The 13,600-nt window shown below is 45.7% G+C and overlaps 1 protein-coding gene and 1 long non-coding RNA gene across 4 annotated transcripts in view; one reads left to right on the forward strand and one right to left on the reverse strand.

Annotated features, from left to right (window-relative positions):
• RETREG1 (reticulophagy regulator 1) overlaps positions 1-10,116 on the reverse strand; it is a 195,101-nt gene extending 184,985 nt beyond the window's left edge. For both annotated transcript variants that reach the window (XR_009187999.2, XM_012523458.4), the window contains exon 1: positions 9,809-10,116. Coding sequence is in view for 1 of the 2 variants with exons in the window: in XM_012523458.4 (XP_012378912.3) it covers positions 9,809-10,101 (293 nt within the window). In the remaining variant the exon portion in view is untranslated. The remainder of the gene's footprint in view (positions 1-9,808) is intronic.
• LOC111763079 (uncharacterized) lies at positions 9,671-13,268 on the forward strand. 2 transcript variants are annotated; one of them, XR_002796027.3, is made up of 3 exons: positions 9,671-9,773; positions 10,726-10,905; positions 11,160-13,268. It is a non-coding gene; the product is annotated as an uncharacterized lncRNA (long non-coding RNA). The 2 variants fall into 2 exon arrangements; XR_009188002.2 differs by lacking the exon at positions 9,671-9,773 and adding an exon at positions 9,808-9,922.
• The last annotated feature ends 332 nt before the right edge of the window (positions 13,269-13,600 follow it).

Here is a 13,600-nt window from a genome sequence, read left to right on the forward strand (position 1 = left end):
AGCAACAAAAGAAAACACAGATAAATGGGACTTCCTCAAACTTAAACATTTTGTGATTCAAAAGACTTTACTAAGAAGGTGAAAAGGCAGCCCACTCAATAGAAGAAAATATGTGGAAATCACGTATCCAAAAAGGGTTTGATTTCCATTCTATATAAAGAGATCATACAACTCAATCCAATTTTTAAAATGGGCAAAAGATTTAAATAGATGTTTCTCCAAAAAGGAAATACAAATGGCCAAAAAGCACATGAAAAAATGCTCCGTATCAGTAGCTATTAGGAAAATGCAAATCAAAACAACAATGAGATATCATTTTATGGCACAGAATGGCCATTATTTTAAAAAAATAAAATAAAAAACAATAAGTGCTGCAGAGGATGTGGTGAAATGGGAGCACTCCTTCTCTGTTGGTAGGACTGTAAAATGGTGCAGCCTCTGTGAAAGACAGTTTGGCAGTTCCTCAGGAAGCTACATACAGAATGCTATGCAATCCAGGAATTCCTCTCTAAAAATACATCCAGAAGAATTGAAAACTGTGACGTGAACAGACATCTGCACACCGATGTTCATAGCAGCGTTATTTACAATTGCTGAAAGATGTTAACAACCCAAGTGTCCATCAACCAATGAATGGATAAACAAAATGTGATACCTACGTACAAAGGAATACTATGCTGCAATAAGAAGAAAAGAAATTGAGACCCATATGATAACATGGATGAATCTGGAAGACATTCTGCTAAGTGAAGCAAGACACAAAGGGACAAATATTGCATGGTCTCATTAATATGAACTAAATATGAATAATAAACAGGTGTAGTTAAAACCTAGAGTACAGGTTATTAGGAGATAAGAGCGAGGGCTGAGAAGGGCTACTGATGCTTAATGTATGCAGAAGTTTTAATTAACTTCACTGTAAAAGTGTGGAAATGGATGGAGTTGATGGTAACATTGTATGAGTAGCAGCTGGTTTATAAATGGGATTGTGACTGAAAAGGGTAGTCTAGGAATGTAAATATCAATTGAAAGAAAGCTAGAGAATAATCGAGGACTGAATAACACAGTAAACCCAGAGGTGGATGAGAACTATGGTTGATGGACAGATGCAAGAGTGTCCTTCTGTGAGCTAGAGCAGATGTATGTCACTACTGCAGAGTAGTGGGAATGTGAAGGATGGGAAAAATACAATTGGTGTGACCTATGGACTGTGGTTAACAGCAATACTGTAATATTCTTGCATCAATGCCAAAGATGTACTATGTTAAAACTGGGGGGTATGGAAAAAGTGTGCCAAATGTACACTATGGACCATGATTGGTGGTAACAGTTTGATGATATTATCTCATAATCTGAAACAAATGTTCCACCATGGGGTGGTGTGTTGGCGAAGGGGTGTTGTAGAGGAATTCTACAAATGTGCATGATTGTTTCATAAGATCACAACTTCTGCAATGAAAATATATTTTTAAAATAATAATAATAGGGTGGGTTGGGGGAAAAATATACCAAACTTTTATGGACTATAGATAGTAGTAATGTTTTGACAAGGTTCTTCCATTATTTCTAACAAATGTTTCACAACAATGCAAGGTGTTGGTGGTGGGGTGATGTATGGGACTGTATATAATGTTATGGATATTTGCTTTGTAAATATAGAACTTTCACAATACATTTATTGTTTATGTAGGTTCATGCATGAATGATATACTTCAGTAAAAATTTTTTTAAAATAATTGATTCAGTTGAAGATTAGGAAAAACTTCAATTTCTGTCTTAACTTTGCATGTACAACTTCATAGCTTTGCTTTGCATTGCTTGAATATAAACTATTTATACAATTTTAAACATTCATAGATTACAATGCGAAAATTGTATTTATAGAATCAACAGAAGGTCCCATAATATTTTTTCCACCTAACACAAAAAAATTCTTTTTTACATGCTGAGGAAAGGGATCTTGCTGTGACAGTGATAAGCAAATGCAAAAGCATCCACGTTTTTTCCCCCAAGAAATAAAAACTGTTAACAACAACCAAAAAAACAGTGAGTCGTTCCCAATCTTGAGTGCGCATCAGAATCACCTGGAGAACTGGGGACAACACAGGTGTCTTGGCCCCACTGCCAGAGCTTATGGTTCAATAGGTGCAGATGGGGCCCACAAATCTGCATCTTGAACAAGTGACCAGACGATGCGATGCTGGTCCAGGACCACACCTGGTGGGGCATTGCTTGACACCAGTGGGAGATTAGACCTTGCAATCTGGTGCAAGACAGGGGCTCTTAACCAGGGGTCCACCCTAAGGGACTGTGGAAAGATTTGAGGGGGTCTGTGACCTTGAATTGAAAATTCAAAAAAATATTATTCTTGTGGGGACATGTTGGTGTAGGTGTGATATATTTATTACGTAATACACAGTATAGTGTGGACTTAGTAAGGGGTCTACAGTTTTCATGTGACTGGCAAAGGAGTCCATGGAACAAAAAAAGGTTAAGAACCCCTGCTCTAGGAGGACTGCGCTCCCACCAATCAGTGTGTCCTATTGGTATTCCAGAGTGCACTGATGCCCGGTCTGGGAGTCACCTCGAAAGTCAGAATGCCCAAGATCAACTGCTACGTGCCACCTAGATAGTCACCTCACCCAAATGACTACCTTGCCGTCTATTTATGCAAATAGAGGGTAACATGGTTATGCAATGTCAGCTGCTCTGAGGAAAGATGCCAGTGCATAAGCCTACCTATGCCACGGTCTTCTACAGGGGGTTCAAAAGAAAGTCACATCAGAGTGGCTTTCTAGGCTACCAGAAGGGGCCTGCATTGTAAGCCACTCAAGTTGAGTATTACAACTAGCAAGGAGACTTAGAAGATGGGCATTTTTCTCCATCCCTTTCCTATCCCAGGAAGCCATTCCATAAGCCATGCAAAACACAGATCTGAGCAGGCCACTCCCCTCATCAAAGATAGGCATTTCACACAAAGATTTGTACCTGGGTTTTTATAATAGTGTAATTTATAAGAGCCAACCCTAATAATAACCCAAGTGAATATTAACTAAAAAATGAATAAACAAATTGTGGTAGATCTAGGAAGTGAAATACTATTCAGCAATAAAGCAGAACAAATTATTCATACACGCAACCTGGAAGAATCTGAACCCTTATGCTGAGTGAAAATAGCCAGACACAAAAGCTTACATACTATATACCATTTATATGAAACTCTTAAAAAAGACAAATCCAAAGGATAGCTACAGAAAACAGAGAGTGGTTTCCCAGAGCTAGGGGTCGGGACTGAATGGAAAGGAACACAAAGGAACCTTTTGGGGTGATTGAAATTATTCTAGAAATTGTGGCCATGTTTACAGATGTACGTACATTTGTCTGGATACTTAAAGAGTGTGCATTTTATTGTATATTAAGTATACCTCAAAAATTTGATTCTTTAAAAAAACAGGGAAACGGACTTGGCCCAGTGGTTAGGGCGTCCATCTACCACATGGGAGGTCCGCAGTTCAAACCCCGGGCCTCTTTGACCCGTGTGGAGCTGGCCCATGTGCAGTGCTGATGCGCGCAAGGAGTGCCCTGCCACGCAGGGGTGTCCCCCGCATAGGGGAGCCCCACGAGCAAGGAGTGCGCCCCAGTAAGGAGAGCCGCCCAGCGCGAAGGAGGGAGCAGCCTGCCGAGGAATGGCGCCGCCCACACGGAGAGCTGACACAACAAGATGACGCAACAAGAAGAAACACAGGTTCCCATGCCGCTGACAACAACAGAAGCGGACAAAGAAACAAGACGCAGCACATAGACACAGAGAACAGACAACCGGGGTGGTGGGGGGCAGGGAGAGAAATAAATAAATCTTTAAAAAACAAAAAAACAAAAAAAAACCCAGACATTTGCTGTTTCATTGTGTTCATTCTATTTCATGATAATTAAACCTTAATTAAAGCATAAACCTTTACAGAAAATCTGCTTTTGACATAGGCACTATATGAGGTCCATATTTTATCCAATTCTTCTGATTAAAAAAACAAGTCCAGACACGTAGTATGGCAGTCAAGGCTACCACCCCGTCTACCCACTCTGCAATTTGACCCCAAAAAAAGCTAGCCAATCTCATTCCCCACGATTTTTCTCTCCCAGCCCGTGCTGCCATTGCATCAGTTTAGCAGTGTAGTGGTTGAAATATTAAATACACCTTCAGGATGCCACTCTTGTGCTCATTTTATTCCACAGGTTGGAAATGCTGATGACCGTATACTAGACAGACCCAGATTACTCCTGTCTGTCAAGGTCTGGTTCAAGCACAACCTCCTTATAAAAATCCCCACAATCGCCAAAGCACTGCATCAAACAAATCACTCTTTCTCTGACTCTTCTACCACACTTGCTTCATGCATCCTTGAGTTATACCCATTTTGAATGGCCATATTTACTTGATGTTTTAGCCCTTTTAGCACTAAAATGCCTTTGCAGATAATGGGCAAGTAATAAATGTTGGAGCTTCTGAAGTCAACTGCACACTCCTGAAAGCCACTGTTGGTATGAAGTACTAAATCATTCAAGAAAATACATGTTGAAAAGTTAATTTCCATAAAAATGGAATAACACCAAATAAAATCATAGGTTCCAGGGGTGAGGGGGTAGAGAATAGGTGTAACATAGGGCATATACGGGACACTGGAATTATTCTGCATGATTTTGCCATGACGGCTACAGGCCATTATATATTTTGTCAAAATCTATAAAATTGTGTGGTGCAAAGTGTAAACCATAGTGTAAACTATAGGCCCTGGTTAATAACAATGCTTTAGTATGTGTTCATCAGTTGTAACAAATATACCACACTAATGAAAGATGTTGTTAATGTGGGAAAGTGTGTGTGTGTGAGGGGATATATGGGAATCCCCTATATTTTTTATGTGAATTTTCTGTAACCTAAAGCTTCTTTGAAAATAAAGTGGGGGAGAAAACAAGACACTGGGGAACATACAGAAGAAACTGTATATATACACAAAAGGTAACATCTTATGGCTAAGATAAGCACAATACAAAAACAATTTTTTTTGGTTTTGTTTTGGGGAGGTTTTGCATTACAGAGAAGTTACAGCTATGGGAGCAGAGGATTACTGGGGCAGGGTATCAGTGGTGGGGGGAACGTGTGGGGAAGGATACATCCAGGGCCTGCCTCTATGGAATATAAATGTGTTCATGTGGTAATGGAGTGCTATTTCAGTGGGTGGAGACCCACACATAACCAATAAAATATTAAATTACCATCCTGGGGAGTCCTGATACATTCTCTAATAGAGTGGCAAGAATCTCTAGATTACAAGGGCAGTGCCTAGTGAAAGAGAACAGACCAATATGCCAGGCCCTTGATATTAATGCTTGTACTTACGACCTTTCTTATAAAATTGAAAATTAGCCTAATAATATATATTGCCTAAGAGTTACCTCTTCAAAACCTCCTTGTTACTCAAATGTGGCCTTTCTCTAAGCCAAACTCACTGCCTTCCCCCCAGTATAGGACATGACTCCCAGGGATGAGCTTCCCTGGCACCAAGGGATTATTACCAAGAACCAATTAGCAATGCATTTGGAAAAAGACTGTGACCAAAAGGAATATTAAATACAAATGAATTTTTATGGTTAAGCAATTTGAAAGTGAGTCAAGAGGTCATTCCAGAGGCCACACTTATGCATCTCTGAGGAGACTCTCACAGAGTGCTAAAGTAAACAATGCCTCAGGGAAGCGGACTTGGCTAGGGCATTGGCCTACCACATGGGAGGTCCATGGTTCAAACCCCAGGCCTCCTTGACCTGTGTGGAGCTGGCCCATGCACAGTGCTGATGCGTGCAAGGAGTGCTGTGCCAGGCAGAGGTGTCCCCAGCATAGGGGAGCCCCACGTGCAAGGAGTGTACCCCGTAAGGAGAGTCGCCCAGCGCAAAAGAAAATGCAGCCTGCCCGAGAATGGCACCGCACACACAGAGAGCTGACACAACAAGATGACAGAACAAAAAGAAACACAGATTCCCAGTGCCGCTGATAAGGACAGAAGCGGTCACAGAAGAACATACAGCAAATGGACACAAGAGCAGACAACTGGGAGGGGGTAGGAAGGGGAGAGAAATAAATAAAAAAATAAAAAAAGTAAACAATGCCTCAAGAGGAGTGCCCCTGAGGGCTCTAGAAACATCCGGACACTACAGGCAAGGCAGATGACCCCAGCAAATCAGCACCCTATCTGTAGGCCTTACCTTGGAATATATGATAATCTTTCTCCCCAATGTAACAGAGTTAGACTCATTTATAATTTTCCCATACATGGTTCTTCTTCCCATTATATAGATGTCCTAGAGATTTAAATCTTCAGTCTGTTCATATGCTGGTTGAGCCCTGAATCTCAGAAGAGTTGCAGTCAACACCTACTCTCCAGTTCATTGGACTTGCCCGGGACAACTAACAAAATGACGACAACAGACAATGCCCATCCCCCAAAACAGAGTATCTACAACTGCAAGCAAGACAGTTCCATCCACCTGCCCCATGAGATCTAAGTCCCCTCTCAAGTGGAAAGAGTATGCATCACAATCCCAAAATCCTCAAGACTGAGGAATGAACAAACAGAAGGGAGGAATGCAACTATGGACCAAAGTGACTCAATATTATTCTAGCAATGGAAGAACTTGTAATATTGATAGAAAGACAATGTTCACCAGAGGTTCTGAGGGGAGGAAGAGGGAAGAATAGGTGAAACATGGGGTATTTAGGGGACATTGGAATTGTTCTGCATAATGTTGCAATGATGGATATAGGCCATTACATATTTTGCCAAAACCTATAAAATTGTGCAGTGGAAAGTGTAAACCGTAAGGTACATTATAGACCATGAGTAGCAGCAATGTTTCAATAGTTGTTCATCAATTGTAACAAGTATACCACACTAATGAAAGATGTTATTAAAAGGGGAATGTGGGAGGGGGAAGGGTGTGGTATATGGGAATCCCCTATATTTTTGATGTAACTTTTATGTTGTCTAAAAATCCTCTAAGAAAGGGGAAAAACCCAACATTACTATTGTAAGCAAGACAAGATTTGGGTTCCTCGTATTTAAAACATTGGTCTTTTGCTTTTCTCATAGAAAATGCAGTGCTTTAGAGTTCCCAGGACACAGAATGTTAGTGGGTCACATAATTTAATTTGATAAGAAACACTATTTAAAGAAAACTTAAGTGTTTTGACCTTGGAAACGACAAATAAAGAGGGAAAAGCAGTCCAAAAATTTAATCAAAATAATAACTGGGTCAGAAATTCCAATGGATTATAACCAAAACATGAAAGCAATAACAACTATTCCAGAATTCAGTGAGTAGGACTGCTATCATTCTGTCAAGAAAAATAAATGCCTGGAATGTAGATACTGCAAACAGGAGAAGAAATAACAGATAAGCAGAAAGCCAGAACGGGCTGAATGCCTGGCCATTGTTTGCCTCTCCATCAGACTCATGCATAAAATACAAGGAAGAAATCACTCCTGAATACTGGCAAATACGCCTTTCAATTGTTTTAGTAAAAAGCATTATTTCATAGATATTACTAAGAATATGCCATAGAAAAATATTTGCAACTCATATTACAGAAATCAGGCTAAAGTCCTTAAAATACAAAGAGGTCCTACACATCAATAAGAGAAAGACCAACGACCCAATTAAAAAATAGATGAAGGTTATTTAGAAACAGACAATGTGGACAAAAGATCATTAAAATGGCTTTCGAACGTAAGAAAATATGCTCAAATCTCATAGTGAAGAGAAATGCAAACTAAAACCACGTTGGGATGCCCTGTTTCATCTATTAGATTTGCAAGACCAGAGTTTGATAACGTATTGTCGGCAATGGTGTAGAAAAACAAGCAGCCACAACCACTGGAGGTGGGAGTATAAATTGGTAGAACCCCAAAGAAGTGCAATTTGGTGTTATCCTACAACATGATGAGTGCACTTCTAGGATTATATCCTATAGAAATACTTTCACGTAGGCAAAATGATACGTACAAGGTTATTAGCTATAACAGTGAAATAACCAAAGTTTGGAAACAAAGCAATTCCATCAGTAGGAGACAGGTTAAAATTGAAGACATACTTACAAAAGAATTCTATGAGGTTGTAAAAAATGAGGAAGCAAATAACCAAGAAATACTATAAAGCAGAATAACCCATGTTATTTGCACTGAATGCTGTGTATTTGCTGAAATAGGCATCAACAGTATCTGGATTGCTAATGCTATCTGGAAAGATACAGAGGAAACTGGTAACACTGGAACACTGGTTGTCTCTGAGAGAAAACTGGGTAGCCAAGGACAGGCGTGAGACAGAAATTTTCAAAATGTGTACCTTATTGTATCTTTCAACTTCTTTTGAACTGTGGGAGGATAATAGCTAATTTTAAAAATAAATGACATTTAAAATCAAGAAAAAGAATTTTAAAAACATAGCCCTCAGTAGCAAAATGAGTGGGATAATATGATCTGAGGTTCCTTCCATCACTAAGAATACTGGGCTGTTGCCCAGTCCAGCATAACTTCATATATTCTTCTTATCTGAGTACCCATGTAACTTGAATACAAAGTATATGAAGAAAAATGATATAGAAACACGAATGGCCGAAAGACCCAAAGTAAAGTTATTTTATATTCAGGGACCGTGACAAGACACGACTTTTTTTTTTTTTTCAGGAGGTCTTGGGAATTGAATCCCGGACCTTGTACATGGGAGGCAGGTGCTCAACCAATGAGTTAAACCCGCTCCCCGACACGATTCATTTTAAGAGAAAACCAGGAGTAGCAGAGTCTCCAGAAAAATCTTCATGTTTCTCAAGTTAACCTAGAAAATGGCCAGCGACGTACGCTGTTGCCTAACTTCAAGGTTAAGAAATCCACGTCCTCCGACAACGTATTCCCGGAGTTCAGCTTATTCTGCACCGCGTGGGTCATGTTTGTTATGAGGACACATTAGTCAACAAAGAAGGCTTTTTTTTTCTGCCTTCGTTCCAGGCTGGTAACCGATGACAAGTAATGTCCTTCAGTGAAGGAGCCAGGCGCTTCCCTCGCCGTTCCCGGTGAAGGGCACTTGTTGGAGAGACCAACCTGTTGCTCACGGGCTTTTACGAGAATAATTCCTGGGTATCCTCTGTACTTGACGTTGTTTTCTACACCGGGAACGCCGTGGGGGTGGGGCGAGGTACATAATCCACCTGTTTGTTTGCCTCCTCTTTTCCTGCCAGGGAGTTAAGACAGTAAACCCAACCCTCCGGGGCAAGGAAAACCGAGTCATTGAGCGCCCATCTCAGGTGGCCCAGGAAGGTGGCCGAGTCCGGTTCCTAAGCTGGGCCAGCTCTGCCTGCTGGGGACGAACATGACTTCAAGCACTTTGGCTTGAGCGCCCACGGCAAGACCTGGGAGCTTTAGAAAGCCAAGGCCGAAGTTCGCCAGCCCGGTGGGCACACCTGTGGCTGCAGGTGCACGCGGGTCAGCTGACCCCTCGCGTCCTCATATTATTTTTTGGTAGGATTTCTCATCACACACGCGGGGAGGGGGAAGGGGTGCGACGGCATACAGGGAAGTGCGCCTGGGGGGACCGTAAGGTCCGGGTCTATCCGCTCGAGACAGGTGGCCGAGGGCGTGGGGCGGGGCCGGCACTGCTCGCCGCGCGGCGCGCGCTCCTCCCCAGCCCCCGCTGCCCGCCCGCCCTCCGCCACCCCCGGGCGCCCCAAGGTCAGCTGCCCCCCTGGGCGCCCCCGGGCTCTCACCAGAACAGGAGGTTGGCGCCGACGAAGCCGAGCAGGCTGCGCAGCGGCCTCTGCCAGCTCAGGAGCTCGTCGGCGCGGCAGCCGAGCCACAGCACGGGCTCGCCGAGCAGCCAGGTCACGGCGGCGGCCGCCCGGCCCGCGGCCTCCTCCGCCGGCCGCCCCGCGCCGCTCGCCGCCGCCGCCGGCTCCTGCTCGGGGGCCGCCCCGGGCGGCGGGGGCCGCGGCTCCAGCTCGCCGGCCGCGCGGGCCGGGCATCCTCCCTCGGCGGGCTCCGGGGGCGCGGGGCTCGCCATCTTCCGCCGCGCTGCGGGGCGGGGACGCGGACGCGGACGCGCGGGGCGCGCCGGGGTGTCGGCGCCGAGCGGGCGGCGGCGGGTCCGGGCGCGGGGCGCGCAGCGCGGGGCGCCGGAGGCTGGGTGCCTTGTGACGTCAGGCCCGGCCGCGGCTGGGGCGCCGCCGGGGAGAAATGGGTGCGGCCGAGTTCGCGCAGGGGCGGGGCCGCGGGCTACGGAGCATCCCCCCCGCGGTGGGTGCGCGCTGGGCGCTGGGCCGCCCCGCGGGGGCCCTAAGGGAGATGACTTCCCCTCCCCCGTTTCCTTCCACCTGCGGGGTGGGGGGACGGCGCTGAGCGGGTCGGACGAAATGGATCGGACACCTCCCTTTTCTCCAGCCAGGGCCGCCGCTCGCCCGCTCTTGCAAACTTTGAGGGCGCTATCTGGGTGCCCCGTCCCCCTGCAGGGCCTTTCAGCCCCGCGCGCCCCCCGACGCAGGGCCCTTGCAGGACACAGCCTGCGCGAATAAAGGCTGGGGTCTCTGGCACCTTGCGCACGGCGCGATGATATCGCTGTGGGATGGAGAGAGCAAGACAAAAAAAAATGGGGCGCCCTTAAGGAGGGTCTGCCGGTCTCGTTTTACAGAGGAGGACACGCCGGCCCCCCGCGATCATCGGGGAAGGTGCTTCCTCTCTCCACTCTCCGTTTCCTTGTGGGTAAAGTGAGGCGGCTCGAAAAAGAGCACGTTGGTGTGGGCGACGCGCAAATGAGTGGCGGCCGAGGCGCTGGAGCCCTGCAGGGAGCAGACGCTGCGCTCTGGTGAAGGTGCGCCCAGGCTTGACTGCGGTTGCCTGAGCGTCCCCCGGGTATCCGTGTCAGAAGCCGGCTTCAGGGCAGAGGGGGGGAGGCGGCGAGGCGGTGACAGGGTGCCTGAGCCCTCACAGGGCCGGGCCTCTTTGGCTCTGGGGCTTCTAAGTGAGCCAGGGGGAAAGAGGGTATAGTTGATGCTCAGTTTTCACTAATTGCTTTCGACATTGATCTATTCTTTTTCCTCTCTCTCTCTCTTTCATTGTCTCCAGGCTGAAACGCTCCCACCCCCATCCAGAGGGTTCTACATGAGGATGAATCCTGACATCTGGGCTCTCTCTCTCCACTCCTGGACTCTGCTTTCATAGGCCTCTGGGCACACAGTCCCAGAGCAGCAAAGCCATTTGCCTCGGGAGCTCCTTGGGGGAATGGCGGCTGTGGCGGTCAATAGCATGTGGAAATGTGCTCCTCTGTGCGTTTGGGGATGTGCCGGTGGCTGGCTGTGTGTTATGCCTCAGGGGGGCACCCCCGGAGTTCATTCCCAGGTGTCTTGGGTGCTGACTCGGTGCCCAGCACTTTGCTAAGCGCTGTGGCTAGGGCTTCCACCCACAGGAAGCGCACGGCCCAATAAGGAGCCAATTACGGTGGTGACAAATGTGCAGTGGAAATCAGCTCTAGGTGCTTAATTAAGTGGGGCATCCAAAATTAGGCAAGCCGTGGAGGAGACTTTGGGGAATGAGTGATATCTGCCCTGAGTTATAAGGGAATGAAGAGGGAGGAAGGAGGCAATGACTTCCGTTGGGAGGTGAACCTAAGAGAAGGCGTGGCACTGCAGGTGGCGGTGCTGGCTTAGGGGAGCACAGTCCATTATGGGTACCCACAGTTCACTAGAGAGCGTGAATGCTGCACTAGCGATGAGGGAGTTGGGTTTTAAGGCGAAGTGGGGGTCTCTGGCATTTCCGCCTGGCCTTGGGGGAGGAGCCCTCTGTCAACCCACTGGAAAGGGGCCTGGGTGGAAACCACACAGGGATTGTTTTTCTGCAAAAGCAAGACCACCTTTTCCCCAGGTGTTGCTCCTCCCCATTCACCCTAGTGTGCAGGAGCTTTTGAAAGATAACGCGGCTTCATTGCGTAATGTGTCCTTTGTTTGGCACCCGATACAGCCCAGGACTTGTGATATTCTTGGATTTGTCACTAGGCACTTTGCGTCGCAGCTGGTGCGGGGAATGCAGGGCAGAGGAGGCGAGGAACCAGGTGTCCCCACTGTCCAAACCAGAGCTGATCTGCTTCCAAAAACATGTTCGCAAGATTCTTCTCGTTCCTCCTTCTCCCCCTCCTGAATTCTAATCATTGTTCTCCAGATCGAAGATAGTAAAGCTGCTGACAACCAAGACACACCCAAGCTAAGCCCCAGTTGCTGTGTGCTTTGCAATACTTATTATCTGTCCTTAATGATAAATCTCCCCTCTCAGAACTGTGCCTTATGACGTCCTTTCTTTCTCTCGCTCTAAAAATGACTCTGTAGAAAATGCTACATGGAACTGTTTTGCCTGAAATGCTGGACCAAAGTGCTCTAATCTGCCATTTTCACCTCTGTCCTCTATTAATGACAGAAAAATTGTGTGAAAGTTAACTAGACCCTGGCATGGACACATAAATGGATGCTACTGGGTGTGTTTCCTTTGCCTAGTTATCTTTGGAATGCTTGAGTAATTTATTCTGTGCTAAGATGACAGAAAAACTGCTCACAGTGGTTGCAATAAACCTTGTCCCCTTGTTTTAAGAACACACAGTGCTTGAAACCCCTGTGGCTAGAGGCTATAGCTCAGTGGCAGAGCATTCAAAACGCCTGTGGCTGACCTCACAGTTTAAGATTTTCCTCTGTTTTTTTTTTTGCATCACTCTATGTTGGGAATAGAGTGATTAACACTAATGAGCTAGATGCTTTGACAATATATATCCGAGGATAACAAGGAAACTGGAAATGTCTCCAAGAAAAGAAAGAAAAATGTAGCGTCTGACTCTAAGACACGGTTTGGAAAATAACCTGGCTCCAGTAAAGAAAGTAAAAATATACACAAGAGCTGCCTATGAGAGGCCACTTGCCTTTCTCTTTGGAAAGTAGGTAGAAAGTTTGTAATAGGAGAGAAAAATCGTGAATGATTAATTCCCATTGTAGGAGGTGGCATAGGCCACTCCAGGGGAGCCTTTGAATGAGGCCCAGTATTACTACTCTTGCCCTCACGTGTTTCATGTTAGAATCCCACAGCAGGTCCCTAACTCCTAGAACAGAAGGAGGTGGGTGTACATGGTGTCTTGCTTTTCAGCCTTGCAGATAGAATTTTTGTGCTGATAATTTTATTAAAGCAATTCTGTCCTCCTATTCTGAGCATATCCTGTACTCCTTCTTCCTCATTTTTCCTAATTTGCTTGTCACTGAGTCAAGAGAGCCTAAATAGTTTATTGTGCACACAGATAAATAGGAAAATCACACAGCAATGGTAACAACAAAGGAAATGGAGAGGAAGCGTGCATCCTGTGTCTGTCAGTTTCCAAGGCCTACCCAGTGCCCAGGGCGTAGGAGGATGCACACCTTTTCTGTTGACTGTCTATCATGCTTATAAGAAGTGGAATGTCCCGACTCGTATATAATCATGTTTGATAAACATTCCGTAAGGGACGTGCTCCTCATGAATGAACAACCTAGCACCAA

This window comes from Dasypus novemcinctus, chromosome 2, assembly GCF_030445035.2.
Source record: "Dasypus novemcinctus isolate mDasNov1 chromosome 2, mDasNov1.1.hap2, whole genome shotgun sequence".
In the NCBI taxonomy this organism is placed as follows: domain Eukaryota; kingdom Metazoa; phylum Chordata; class Mammalia; order Cingulata; family Dasypodidae; genus Dasypus; species Dasypus novemcinctus.